General features: G+C 33.7%; 1 protein-coding gene across 1 annotated transcript in view; it reads left to right on the top strand.

Moving 5' to 3' along the window:
• LOC149780863 (uncharacterized) overlaps positions 1 to 13,543 on the top strand; it is a 111,272-nt gene that overhangs the window by 18,917 nt on the left and 78,812 nt on the right. The window contains exon 2 of the mRNA XM_089937962.1: positions 1,855 to 2,459. Coding sequence (XP_089794088.1) covers positions 2,360 to 2,459 — 100 coding nt within the window. The 5' untranslated portion in view covers positions 1,855 to 2,359. The remainder of the gene's footprint in view (positions 1 to 1,854; positions 2,460 to 13,543) is intronic.

Below are 13,543 nucleotides of genomic sequence, written 5' to 3'. Positions count from 1 at the left end.
GGTAATTTCCAGTATGGACCAGACAATTTTTCATTTTGTTAAAATTTCTGGCTTAAAATCATCTGATGTATTCTTAATCCAAAGATGGCACAGACTTAGAGATAACCTGATAATGTGATCATGATTCACACATTTTTGATTCGATATGTAAATACAGTTGGAGAACACAGCATATCAAGTCCAGGAGTTACTAACCAGGACCCACAGGTCATGGATTAATTAGTGTTGGTCCTTATTTTCAGCCAATGATAATTACTTTTACCTATGAAATATAATTGATAAAAAGTGTATGAAAAATTAGAATATGGACTGGTTACTAACTGAGTATTGAAAAATATTGTGCCTGAGGTAATTTAGAAGAGATACTTGTGTTTGCAAGAGCATCATATGCCACATGAATGAGGGTCCAATATTTTTTATAACAGTGTACAGTTTTAATGATATATTTAGAAACATTCTATTATGTTATAGGATTAACAGAATCAAAACTGAAAATTATTCAAAATTTTATTGAACATTTTGTATGTAATTTATTTAATAACTGAAACATGAACACTAAACAGCAATATAAGCTACTTTGCTGCAGTGGAAACACGCATATGTAAAGTAGTTCTCATTCAACAGTAAAAGGAACTAAAATGTTGAAAAGGATGGAATGAAACCCAATTAAATATTGATAATGGGAAAGAATGATGCAGTACATCAATGAAAATTGAGGATATCATTGTGAAGAAATGATCCATACAAATTCCATATAAGGTCATGATTATGATTGTCTCAATGCTGCTGTCATGGCGATGGGTAAATTGAAAAGTGCGGTATGTGTAATTATTGTAGCCAGGGTATTGTGGTCTATCAGTCTTGGAGTTCCTTGTGTTTCATGAAATTAGTAGTTCAAGATAAACAAAGCTGTTCAGAGTGAATAAAAGTGCACTGTTTACGAGAAGTTACTGATCAAAGGTCAGTTTTTGCTTTCTCTCTTGCTCTCATACTAACAGCGGTGATCACTTCCACTTTTAGAATTTTTATTATAAATATTTACTTTTATCTCCTTGTAATTTAAGTCTAAAATTTTCTATATTTAATTTGGATTACAGTGTTTTTCTTTGGTCATGTGCCAGACCTACCGATTCACAGCACTGGTGTCAGATAGAAAGGGTTACATTCATTGTCAAATTTTTGTGTCAGATAGAAAGGGTTACATTCATTGTCAAATTTTTGTGTCAGATAGAAAGGGTTACAGTCATTGTCAGAATCTGGTGTCAGAAAGAGTTACAGTCCTTGTCAGAATCTGATGTCCAACAGAAAGGCTTACAGTCATTATCAGACTTTGTTGTCAGCTAGAAAGGGTTACAGTCATTGTCAGACTTTGGTATCAGATAGAAAGGGTTACAGTCATTGTCAGACTTTGGTGTCAGATAGAAAGGGTTACATTGTCAGAATCTGGTGTCAGATAGAAAAGGCGACGGTCATTGTCAGAATCTGGTGGCCATCAGATTTTTTATGCATTCCATATCTCTACCACTACTTTTATTTAGCCAAAACCAGAAGTGGCTTATTGAATGTGTGTACAAGTTTACCATATAAGGAAGCTAGGAATATCTTTATCTACATGTAACTATGATCAGTACCACTAAATATTGACTAGTAACAGCAATGTTAAGTAAATGTAGCTGTTTATAAAGTATATAATAAAATATTTTATTAAATTGGGGTAGTATTATAATTGTGTGTGTGTGTCTCTATAGATATTACATCATTATAGTAAAGTCAAACAGCAATTTAATCTGTATTAAATTTTTAAGTTATATCCATGTCTAACTCATACCATAATTGTAACTTTAATATTTGCAGGTAGACAATTGAGGAAAGATGTGTATTTACTGACAGACTGCTTACAGAATCTTACAAGGATAAATACTATACAACTGTCAGACTTCAGTTCTAAACCACCATCTGGATGAAATGGGAGTTCATCACCTAACCTGCAAGGACTATCTTCTCTCATTCACGAAACGTAAAGAATTTGTGGACAACCAAGCTGTTCAGTTGTATTTATTCATATTTTGACATGTGCTAGTGATTACAGAACTAATTCAAGACTTCAATGAATGATAAATAATTCCATGGTTTCTAAGTTTCTAGAAACCACCATTGGCTGCCTGGCTGAATGTTCACAATACTCGTATTTTATAGAGAAGCATTCTGCATTGAGTGTTACTAAAATAATGTTGATCGTTGCAAAATAACATTGTCAAATCAAGGATGGAATAATGTGAGATCTTCAGTAGAATACATTTTAGAGCAAGGATGTCATAAACGGTCTACAAGAAAGTATGGAAGTGGGTGGAGTCAAAACATGGTTGCTATGATGATGGGTTATATAAGTTTTTGTTGGCTTTATGTGTTCATTTTCTTGTCATTAGAAGTGTATTCCAAGTGTCTTCAAGACAGAGATGGTAAGTACTTCATTATACATTAATCAACTGTTCTTCCCTGTTTTGACATTTTATCTTTTAGCATGACCATATGGTTGTAGTTTCTTCAGTTTCTGCCAATAAGCCTTGTCAATACTGTTGTAAATGCTCCCTTGAACAAGATATTTAACTAGAGCTGCTCAAGTTGACCCAGCTTTAAGTGGTTACCAGTATTAGTTTATTTGTGATGAACTGCTCCGGTGGCCTAGTGGTTAGAGCATCTGCCTCAGATGTGGGAGGTCGTGAAACCCGACCGAGCCATTCTGAAGACTTATAAAAATATGGTGCTAGCAGCTATCTCGCTAGGTACTCAGCAGTAAGAGGTTTGTGTTAGGACTGGTCAGCCTGGTGTCAGGATAATGTGATTGGGTTGGACATCATGCTGCATGTCTGTGGCATGATGCCCTAGCGCTAAACATCACTATAAAGTGTCACACTGCAGACATTGTAGCGATATGACTGAACATTTGTTAAAGCTACATTAAAAATCCAAAATCATACACACACTGTGAAAACAAGAACGAGCTTCCCATAGGCACAGAAATATTTAAACCAGTGAATACAAAAAGAAGATGAAGCAAAAGTCTACATTTAGCTGCATTTTATTGCCTTTGCCAGAAGAGGGCACTGTTAACTATGTCTGTCCAGTTCTGCCAGTCTCATTGTGTCTAATTCATCTGTCCACCTTAAATTTAATTTTGACTCAGTAACTTTTGGATTACTTCATGGATTGATTCAGCCAAAGTACATATGATGCATATTAAAACCTAACTCAAATTCAATTTCCACATTTTTCTGACAAAATGTGATGGAGTTATGGCCCTTAGCTAACTTTTGTCTTTGCATACTGAACGAAACCCAATATTGTCCATCTTGCATGGAAATATTTCCTTTTTATTGAGATTATCTTTGTTTCCTTGTATATTCCAAGGTACCTCTCTCTCTCTCTCTCTCTCTCTCTCTCTCTCCATGTACCAGGGCCCCGAGTGGCTGAGTGGTCTAAAGCACTCTCCGTTATGGATCACTGCCACCTCACCTCTGTCTGTGTGGGTTCGAGTCTCGGATTCAGCCAATGTGGGTATGTGAGAAAGCTTGCCAGTAGCTTCTCGTGGGTCGGTGGTTCTTTCTGGGATTTTCCCTGGTTCTTCCTCCTGGACCATTAATACTGGGCGCCATATACAGCCTATTGTGTGCTGAAAAATGGCGTCAAACCCTACAACAACAACAACAACAACAACAACAACTCTCCAAGTACTTGATTGACCAGACAGTGTGGAATCAATGCACAGCAATTGTTCATATATATGTGTAGTTTCTTTGTCAAAGAATTTGCGCAATATCGAAACCCTTCAAACACTGAATCCTTAATTTCTTTTTCAAACTGGTTCCCACCCTGAATTGTCTTCTACATGACCTAGCAGAATATATAATATGGGGTGCTTACAATGATAATATTCACAATTTAAACTGTAGCATTCACCTGTAACATTTTTCTTTCTTCTAACCAGTGTCACAAAGTATGTTCCTTTGTTTCTTTTATTTACAGCTGTCATTACATGCCCTGTATGAAGGATTTTTGTGTGCTAAATAAAGGCAGAAATTTATTTACTAGTATGCTGCATTCCTTTCCTAGCCAAGTGTATATATCAGACATTTATTTACTAGTATGCTGCATTCCTTTCCTTGCCAAGTGTATATATCAGAAATGTATTTACTAGTATGCTGCATTCCTTTCCTTGCCAAGTGTATATATCAGAAATTTATTTACTAGTATGCTGCATTCCTTTCCTAGCCAAGTGTATATATCAGACATTTATTTACTAGTATGCTGCATTCCTTTCCTTGCCAAGTGTATATATCAGACATTTATTTCCTAGTATGCTGCATTCCTTTCCTTGCCAAGTGTATATATCAGAAATGTATTTACTAGTATGCTGCATTCCTTTCCTTGCCAAGTGTATATATCAGAAATGTATTTACTAGTATGCTGCATTCCTTTCCTTGCCAAGTGTATATATCAGAAATTTAGAACCATGATTATGAAAGAATTTATTTGACAACAGTCAATAGCAAAAGAGTTAATTTCAAGTATGGACTCTTTATTTTGGAAGTCAACTCTATGCAAATACATTTAGGCACATTTTTTCAGGAATAATGTTTTATGCCCCCACTGTTATAGCAGACAGCATATTGCTTTGTTGCTGTCTGTCCCAATGTGTACAAGGCTGTATGCATGTTTGTGTAACCATCCTGAAATAATATGAGTTATACAAGCACCAAAACTATTGGACTTTCATCCATGAAATTTTACTCACTTGATCATGTTCATGAGTAGATAATGTGATTTATCATCAGCTTATAATAATAATGATGATGATGATGATGATGATGACTTTATTTAGAGAAGACATTAAGTTACAAGAAATAATCTACCCAGAAGTCTTCTGTTATGTACAATATATACAGTATATACAGCACAATGTGATACAATTTGCTTAACTCAAAAGACTTCAGTAATTCTGAAAATCAAAAAAGATGTTTCAAGCTTGTAATACAAAAACATTGTTGAGCACATTAAAATAAATAAAATATATTGTATTGAAAAATTCATCTGTAAAATAGATGTATAAGCAGAATAAAGGAGGAGGTAATTATATATGCATTAAACTGACCTGTTCAAATGTCTTAAGATTTTATCCATTTACGAGATTGATTATGAAAAGAAGAAATGCTAGGAGCCTGCCTTATGTCCCTGGAAATAATGTCCAGTCCCATACCAGTGGTGCTCAGCATTAAGAGGTTAGTGTTAGGACTGGTTGGCCTGGTGTCAGGATAATGTGACTGGGTGGGACATCATGCTACATGTCTGTGGCACGATGTTCCAGTGCTAGACATCACTATAAACTGCCACACTGCAGACATCATTGTGATATGACTGAAAAATATTTTTAAAGCTATGTTAAAAATCCAAATCACACACACTCACACACACTCATTTAATCTACAACATACAAATTAAAACTTATTCATAATAGTAATTTAATACACATTTCACAGTTTGTATAGATAAGTGATTAAAATAAAGCTGGTTGTGCTGGTTAATATTTATTGAAAAGATATGTCTCTTCTAATAGGGCCCTTCTGACCAGAAATCATCAGTGAATGCAAGAGAGAATGTGAATTTCTCCTAAGGCCTTGCCTGATGTGTTGTTTGTTATGATAATGTTCTGCATGCAATCTTATCATGATTAATGTATTTTAGTTGAACATGACACTTTCTATTAATTTAATTCACATGACACATCTGTGATGGCACATCACGGTCTATGTTTTTTTGCAGGACTTAGCTTAACAACAGTATATCCAGTACTACATTTCAACCTGACAGTGTGCATACCATGCAACCAAAAGTAAAAAGCATTTTGACCTGTGCATAGTATATTCAGTACTACATTTCGACCTGTGCATAACATGCAACCAAAAGTGAAAAGCATTGACCCTAATATGATCGAGCATAACACACCAGCAGGTCAGGGATTATTCTATCAGCTTAAAATCATCAACAAAACTGATCATATAGACCACACTCTGCTGGTGCATTATGGGGCTACAAATCCGAGTCTGTTTTGTTTGTAGTTATGTAATCATTATAAACAGGTAGATACGATAAACGGAAATAACAATGACTCAGTGGAGAAATTTCTATACTCTTTTAATATGACACCTTTACGGATATGACTAAAAAGCTTCTTTCATACATGAAATGTGTGCAGGTCATCTCTACGTTCTTATCCATATTAAGAATTTGTATCTGTCAATTATCTATTTTAAAGTCAAGGCCTAACTTAATGGTCTGATTGCAATTCTAATTGAAATTTGTCTTTGCTCTGGAAACTGTAATATAAATAATATAAGTTTGTTAATATTTTTGCATTTATAGCCAATTCAGAATTTTCAAAATATGCCAAATAGAGCGAGATCACATTTTTAATTTAAGCTGATCAATAAAGCACGAAATAAGACATTTTGTTTATGTTCTTGTTTTATTTGTTGGGATTCTACAATTTTAAGACAATATCTGCCATCATGGGAAAAGAGTACCTCCACAATTTTGCTCTGAACTGATATAAAATAATACTGTAAATATATTGCTAAATCACATTGGTGCTTGGCTGTGCTATACATGAAAAGTTACTACTTTTTAGCAAATCCAAAATTAGGTTGCAAAATTAAAATCTTAAATGGTGCTGTTAAGACATCCAATATGGCTACCACAGTGGCCAACTTGAAAATTTTTATATCTCTACTCCTCCAGAATGGATGGTCATATGAACATGGTTGTTTCACCAGAACACTTCTCATGATGACTAGTTTGTCCTAAATGAAAATGGTGCCAATCTGACATCCAGTATGGCTGTTACAGTGGCCATCTTGAAAATCTGAACAGAGTCATATTGATGTGGAATTTTCACCAAAAAGCTTCTTATGAGGTCCAGTCGGTTTTAAATGAAAATGGAGCAAATTTGACATCTAATATGGATACCACACACTTGTGATCACTAATCCTCTAAAATGGATGGTTGTATCAATATGAGGCTTTCACTAAAAGACTTCTTATAATGGTGCTGATCTGATATATAAATATGGCCTCTGCATCAGCTGTCTTGAAAATCTTGTCATTGTTATTGCTACTCCTCCTGAATAGATGGTTGTGTCAGCATGAAATTTTCACTAAAAGATGATGTCTGGCTGGTTCTGCATGAAAGTGGTGCCAATTTGAAGTCCAATATGGTCACCACAGCTGCCTTCTTTAGAATCTTGTTATTGCTATTCCTCTTAAATGGAAAGTCATACTGACAAGTTGTTTCATGAAAAGACTTCTTGTGATGTCTAGTTGGTTCTAAATGAAAATGGTGCTAATTTTACATCTAATATGGCTGCTACAATGGTCCAATATATGAGCATCTTGAAAATCTTGCTTTTGCAATTCTTACATGGAAAGTTATTTTGACATGAGCTTTTATCTGAAGAGATTTTATGGTGTCTGGTTGGTTCTAAATAAAAATAAATGACCCTCAATGTGGCCACTGTGGTGGCTATCTTGAAAATATTGTCATCTCGTCTTCTCCTAAATGGGTGTCTTTTTCAGCACAGTCTTTCAACAGTAGACTTCGTACCCAGTATTTTACCTAATTGGTCCTAAATGAAAATGTTGCCAGTCGTACATCCAATATGGTTGCCAATGTGGCTGTCTTGAAAATCTTGATGTCATTATCCCTTACCTTGAATGAATGATCATTCTGATATGGAGTTTTCCACAAAAGACTTCTATTAATCTCTGTTATATCCAGTATGAAAATTGTGCCAATCTGACATAGAATATGACCACCATGGCAGCCAATTTAGAAATATTTTTATTGCTAAAAAATGTCAATGATGGTATCAACACTCACCAATGAAAAAAAAGAAATGGTCATATCTTAAATTCCAGGATAATCTTTTCATCCAGTAGAGTATCAGTCCCTTGATGGGACTCTTGTTTTCGATCTTACTTTTGTTAGGTTCCTGATCAAGATGTTGAAGCCCTTTAGTAATAACATTTTCTGTCAGCCTGACTATGTGTCCATCCATTCACATCTTGTAAAGCCATACATAATTTGATGCCATTTGGTATGTTGAATTGTCTTTGACAGGTAGATGTGCTTTTTAAAGGTTTGTTCTTTACTGGCTCAATTGTGACTGAGTTATTGCTATTTTTCAATCAGTTTCTTTGACATCACCACTGCAGTTGATCCTCATAACCAGCCTAGTTCAGGAATGATTCTACATATTCTGATACAGCTTATATGTGCCTTTTATGAGTTTTGTCTTGTCAGTTCAATTTGGATTATTATGACCTTTGACAATTAATTTAACATCTTCACATGGAATGCTGATTGTAACTATCACAACTCAAGAGCCATTCAAGTATTCACATCTAATGCTGATTGTAACTATTACAGCTCAAGAGCCATTCAAGTATTCACATGGGATGCTGATTGTAACTATCACAACTCAAGAGCCATTCAAGTATTCACATGGGATGCTGATTGTAACTATCACAACTCAAGAGCCATTCAAGTATTCACATGGGATGCTGATTGTAACTATCACAACTAAATAGCCATTCAAGTATTCACATGGGATGCTGATTGTAACTATCACAGCTCAAGAGCCATTCAAAATATTCTAATGCAGATCAGTCAGATTTTTCTCATAGACCTAGCTGTACCTTTTATAGACTTTGTCTCATCATCACCATTTTGCATAGAGTTTTGGCTGTTAGCAATTTGCCTTCTGTTTTCATATGGTATATAGCTTGTACTCAACAGCTTTCTCTTATTAAGGCCCTACTAGGCAGATTGCCATGGCATAAAAACCCTACTTGGCAGATTGCTGTGGCATAAATACCCTACTAGCAAATTGCAGTGGCATAAATACCCTACTAGCAAATTGCAGTGGCATAAATACCCTACTAGGCAGATTGCTGTGGCATAAATGTCCTACTAGACAAATTGCAGTGACATAAATACCCTACTAGGCAAATTGGAGTGAAATAAATACCATACTAGGCAATTTGCAGTGACAATAAAGGCTATACTTGGCAAACTGCAGTGACAAAAATGACCTACTATGCAAATTGCAGTGACAAAAAATGCATTACTAGGCAAATTGCAATGACAAAAGGCCCTACTGGGCATGTTGCAGTGACAAAAGCAGTAGCTGCTGGTTTCAGTCTGAACAGACAGTGAACAGCTTTGTCTGCAGACCCAAAATTAATGAAACACGAAAGTTCAAGATTATCCTTGCGTTTTATTTTGTTTCTGATGTGCCTTATTGTCTATCTATTGTCAACATGGGGACAAAATCCATTTATTGCTACTTTTCCTCAATAGATGGCCATAAATGACTCACATGGGGCTTTTAGAGAAAGGCATTTTATATTCATAATATCTGTATCATGTATGAAAATGGTGCCACTCTCACATCCAGTATGGCTCAAGTCACTAACAGCTCTATTTGAGCAAACATATATAGTTGCATTTGGTATGATAGCTTTTTTGTCTTATCATCTGAAAATGCATGTGTCAACTTTATTGCATAATCTTTAACAGATACAATTGCAGTTAGCAACATGACCACTTGGTCTTGTTGTCTGATTCATCATTGGCCTTTTATACTTATGTCAGAAATAAGTAATAATGCTAGAAGTTTGACCCAACTTCAAAATTTCAAAATCTCTTTAAGTGATTAGACCCAAAATGCTTTGCTTTATTAAATTTATTTTGTTCCTTAACATTTTTAAGGTAGTTTTAGAAATGGTTGAAATTTTGAAATTAATGTTTTGGACATGGCAGTTTTTGATTTAAACCACATGTGTGCGGATAGCCACTTAATTAAAAATACCTTAATAGTTGTTGACATTTATAGCATGTCTGTCAGCCAGTCTGCATTAAATTGTCATGTTTCTCATATTTATTTCCCACCTGCTAATTACTTGCAGACTGACACAAGCTTTTCTTGGTAGAATTTAATATCTTTGTCAACTTTGAACTGACTGAACCCATTTACATGAAGTGTATTGAATTACTGTCTAGAAATATGAATAAAGGTTAAAAATTTCATCATATGATATTAAAATGCAAATGAAGTACAACTCTTTGACTTTCTTCATTGTTGTGAAAGCTTTTGAAGAGAAAACTCCTCTAAATGTGCTATGGACTTTTTTTTTTTTTGATGTCATATACTGTGTATGTCTGAGTAGGTAGGTGATGGCCACCCATGTTTAATAGATTTTTGCCATCATGTGTGGCTATACATTACACTGTCACTTTTTAGACTATTTAAAAATAACTTTTTGTTGAGAAATATAAGGCAGGCCATCTATAATAATCCCAAAATTATAATTTATTCCATAATTACATAGCTTTAATTAATTAGTTCCTTAACTGACAAATAAAGAGAAAGATCACAGTTAGACAGATACATAGATATATTAAATGAAATACAAATACTATGTCAAAAATACAGCACTCCCTCACTATAAGGTCCATGATTCTTATATAGGCAGGCATGGTCATGAATACTATTTTACAATGTAATGGTAGAATGATATGTAGAATTTACTTGATTATAAGGTTGTCTCACTATAAGGTCCATCATTATTACATGATTCTTATATAGGCAGGCATGGTCATGAATACTATTTTACAATGTAATGGTAGAATGATATGTAGAATTTACTTGATTATAAGGTTGTCTCACTATAAGGTCCATCATTATAACATGATTCCTGTTATAAGGCAGGTATTGTCATGGATCCCATTTTATAATGTAGTATTAGAATATATATGTAGAATGTACTTGATTATATAAGGTTGTCTCATTATAAGGTCCATCATTATAACATGATTCCTGTTATAAGGCAGGTATTGTCATACATCCCATTTTATAATGTAGTATTAGAATTATATGTAGAATGTACTTGATTATATAAGGTTGTCTTACTATTAGGTCCATCATTATAACATGATTCCTGTTATAAGGCAGGTATTGTCATGGATCCCATTTTATAATGTAGTAGTAGAATTATATGTAGAATGTACTTGATTATATAAGGTTGTCTCACTATAAGGTCCATCATTATAACATGATTCCTGTTATAAGGCAGGTACTGTCATACATCCCATTTTATAATGTAGTAGTAGAATTATATGTAGAATGTACTTGATTATATAAGGTTGTCTCACTATTAGGTCTATCATTATAACATGATTCCTGTTATAAGGCAGGTATTGTCATGGATCTCATTTTATAATGTAGTATTAGAATTATATGTAGAATGTACTTGATTATATAAGGTTGTCTTACTATTAGGTCCATCATTATAACATGATTCCTGTTATAAGGCAGGTACTGTCATACATCCCATTTTATAATGTAGTATTAGAATTATATGTAGAATGTACTTGATTATATAAGGTTGTCTTACTATTAGGTCTATCATTATAACATGATTCCTGTTATAAGGTAGGAATTGTCATACATCCCATTTTATAATGTAGTAGTAGAATTATATGTAGAATGTACTTGATTATATAAGGTTGTCTCACTATTAGGTCTATCATTATAACATGATTCCTGTTATAAGGCAGGTATTGTCATGGATCTCATTTTATAATGTAGTATTAGAATTATATGTAGAATGTACTTGATTATATAAGGTTGTCTTACTATTAGGTCCATCATTATAACATGATTCCTGTTATAAGGCAGGTACTGTCATACATCCCATTTTATAATGTAGTATTAGAATTATATGTAGAATGTACTTGATTATATAAGGTTGTCTTACTATTAGGTCTATCATTATAACATGATTCCTGTTATAAGGTAGGAATTGTCATACATCCCATTTTATAATGTAGTAGTAGAATTATATGTAGAATGTACTTGATTATATAAGGTTGTCTCACTATGAGGTCCATCATTATAACATGATTCCTGTTATAAGGCAGGTATTGTCATGGATCCCATTTTATAATGTAGTAGTAGAATTATATTATGTAGAATGTACTTGATTATATAAGGTTGTCTTACTATTAGGTCCATCATTATAACATGATTCCTGTTATAAGGCAGGTATTGTCATGGATCCCATTTTATAATGTAGTATTAGAATTATATGCATAATGTACTTAATTATAAGGTTGTTTCACTATACTATTACAAGGCAGGTATTGTCATACATCCCATTTTATAATGTAGTAGTACAATTATATGTAGAATGTGTGTGTGTGATTTGGATTTTTCATGTATCTTTAACAATATTTCAGTCATATCACTACAATGTCTGCAGTGTGGCAGTTTATAGTGATGTCTAGCACTGGGGCATCATGCCGCAGACATGTAGCATGATGGCCGCAGACATGTAGCATGATGTCCCACCCAATCACATTTTCCTGACATCAGGCTGATCAGTTCTAACACTAACTGTTAGTACCATTTTTGTTAAGTCTTTGGTATGACTCGGCTGATATGTAGAATTTACTTGGTTATAAGGTTGTCTCACTATAAGGTCCATCATTATAACATGATTCCTGTTATAAGGTAGGTATTGTCATACATCCCATTTTATAATGTAGTAGTAGACTTATATATAGAATGTACTTGATTATATAAGGTTGTCTCACTATAAGGTCCATCATTATAACATGATTCCTGTTATAAGGCAGGTACTGTCATACATCCCATTTTATAATGTAGTAGTAGAATTATATGTAGAATGTACTTGATTATATAAGGTTGTCTCACTATTAGGTCTATCATTATAACATGATTCCTGTTATAAGGCAGGTATTGTCATGGATCTCATTTTATAATGTAGTATTAGAATTATATGTAGAATGTACTTGATTATATAAGGTTGTCTTACTATTAGGTCCATCATTATAACATGATTCCTGTTATAAGGCAGGTACTGTCATACATCCCATTTTATAATGTAGTATTAGAATTATATGTAGAATGTACTTGATTATATAAGGTTGTCTTACTATTAGGTCTATCATTATAACATGATTCCTGTTATAAGGTAGGAATTGTCATACATCCCATTTTATAATGTAGTAGTAGAATTATATGTAGAATGTACTTGATTATATAAGGTTGTCTCACTATGAGGTCCATCATTATAACATGATTCCTGTTATAAGGCAGGTATTGTCATGGATCCCATTTTATAATGTAGTATTAGAATTATATGTAGAATGTACTTGATTATATAAGGTTGTCTCATTATAAGGTCCATCATTATAACATGATTCCTGTTATAAGGCAGGTATTGTCATACATCCCATTTTATAATGTAGTAGTAGAATTATATGTAGAATGTACTTGATTATATAAGGTTGTCTCACTATTAGGTCTATCATTATAACATGATTCCTGTTATAAGGCAGGTATTGTCATGGATCCCATTTTATAATGTAGTAGTAGAATTATATGTAGAATGTACTTGATTATAT

Source organism: Sinohyriopsis cumingii, chromosome 16 (assembly GCF_028554795.1).
Source record: "Sinohyriopsis cumingii isolate HCF-2022 chromosome 16, ASM2855479v2, whole genome shotgun sequence".
Lineage (NCBI taxonomy): Eukaryota > Metazoa > Mollusca > Bivalvia > Unionida > Unionidae > Sinohyriopsis > Sinohyriopsis cumingii.
This window is presented reverse-complemented; position numbering and strand designations above follow the sequence as displayed.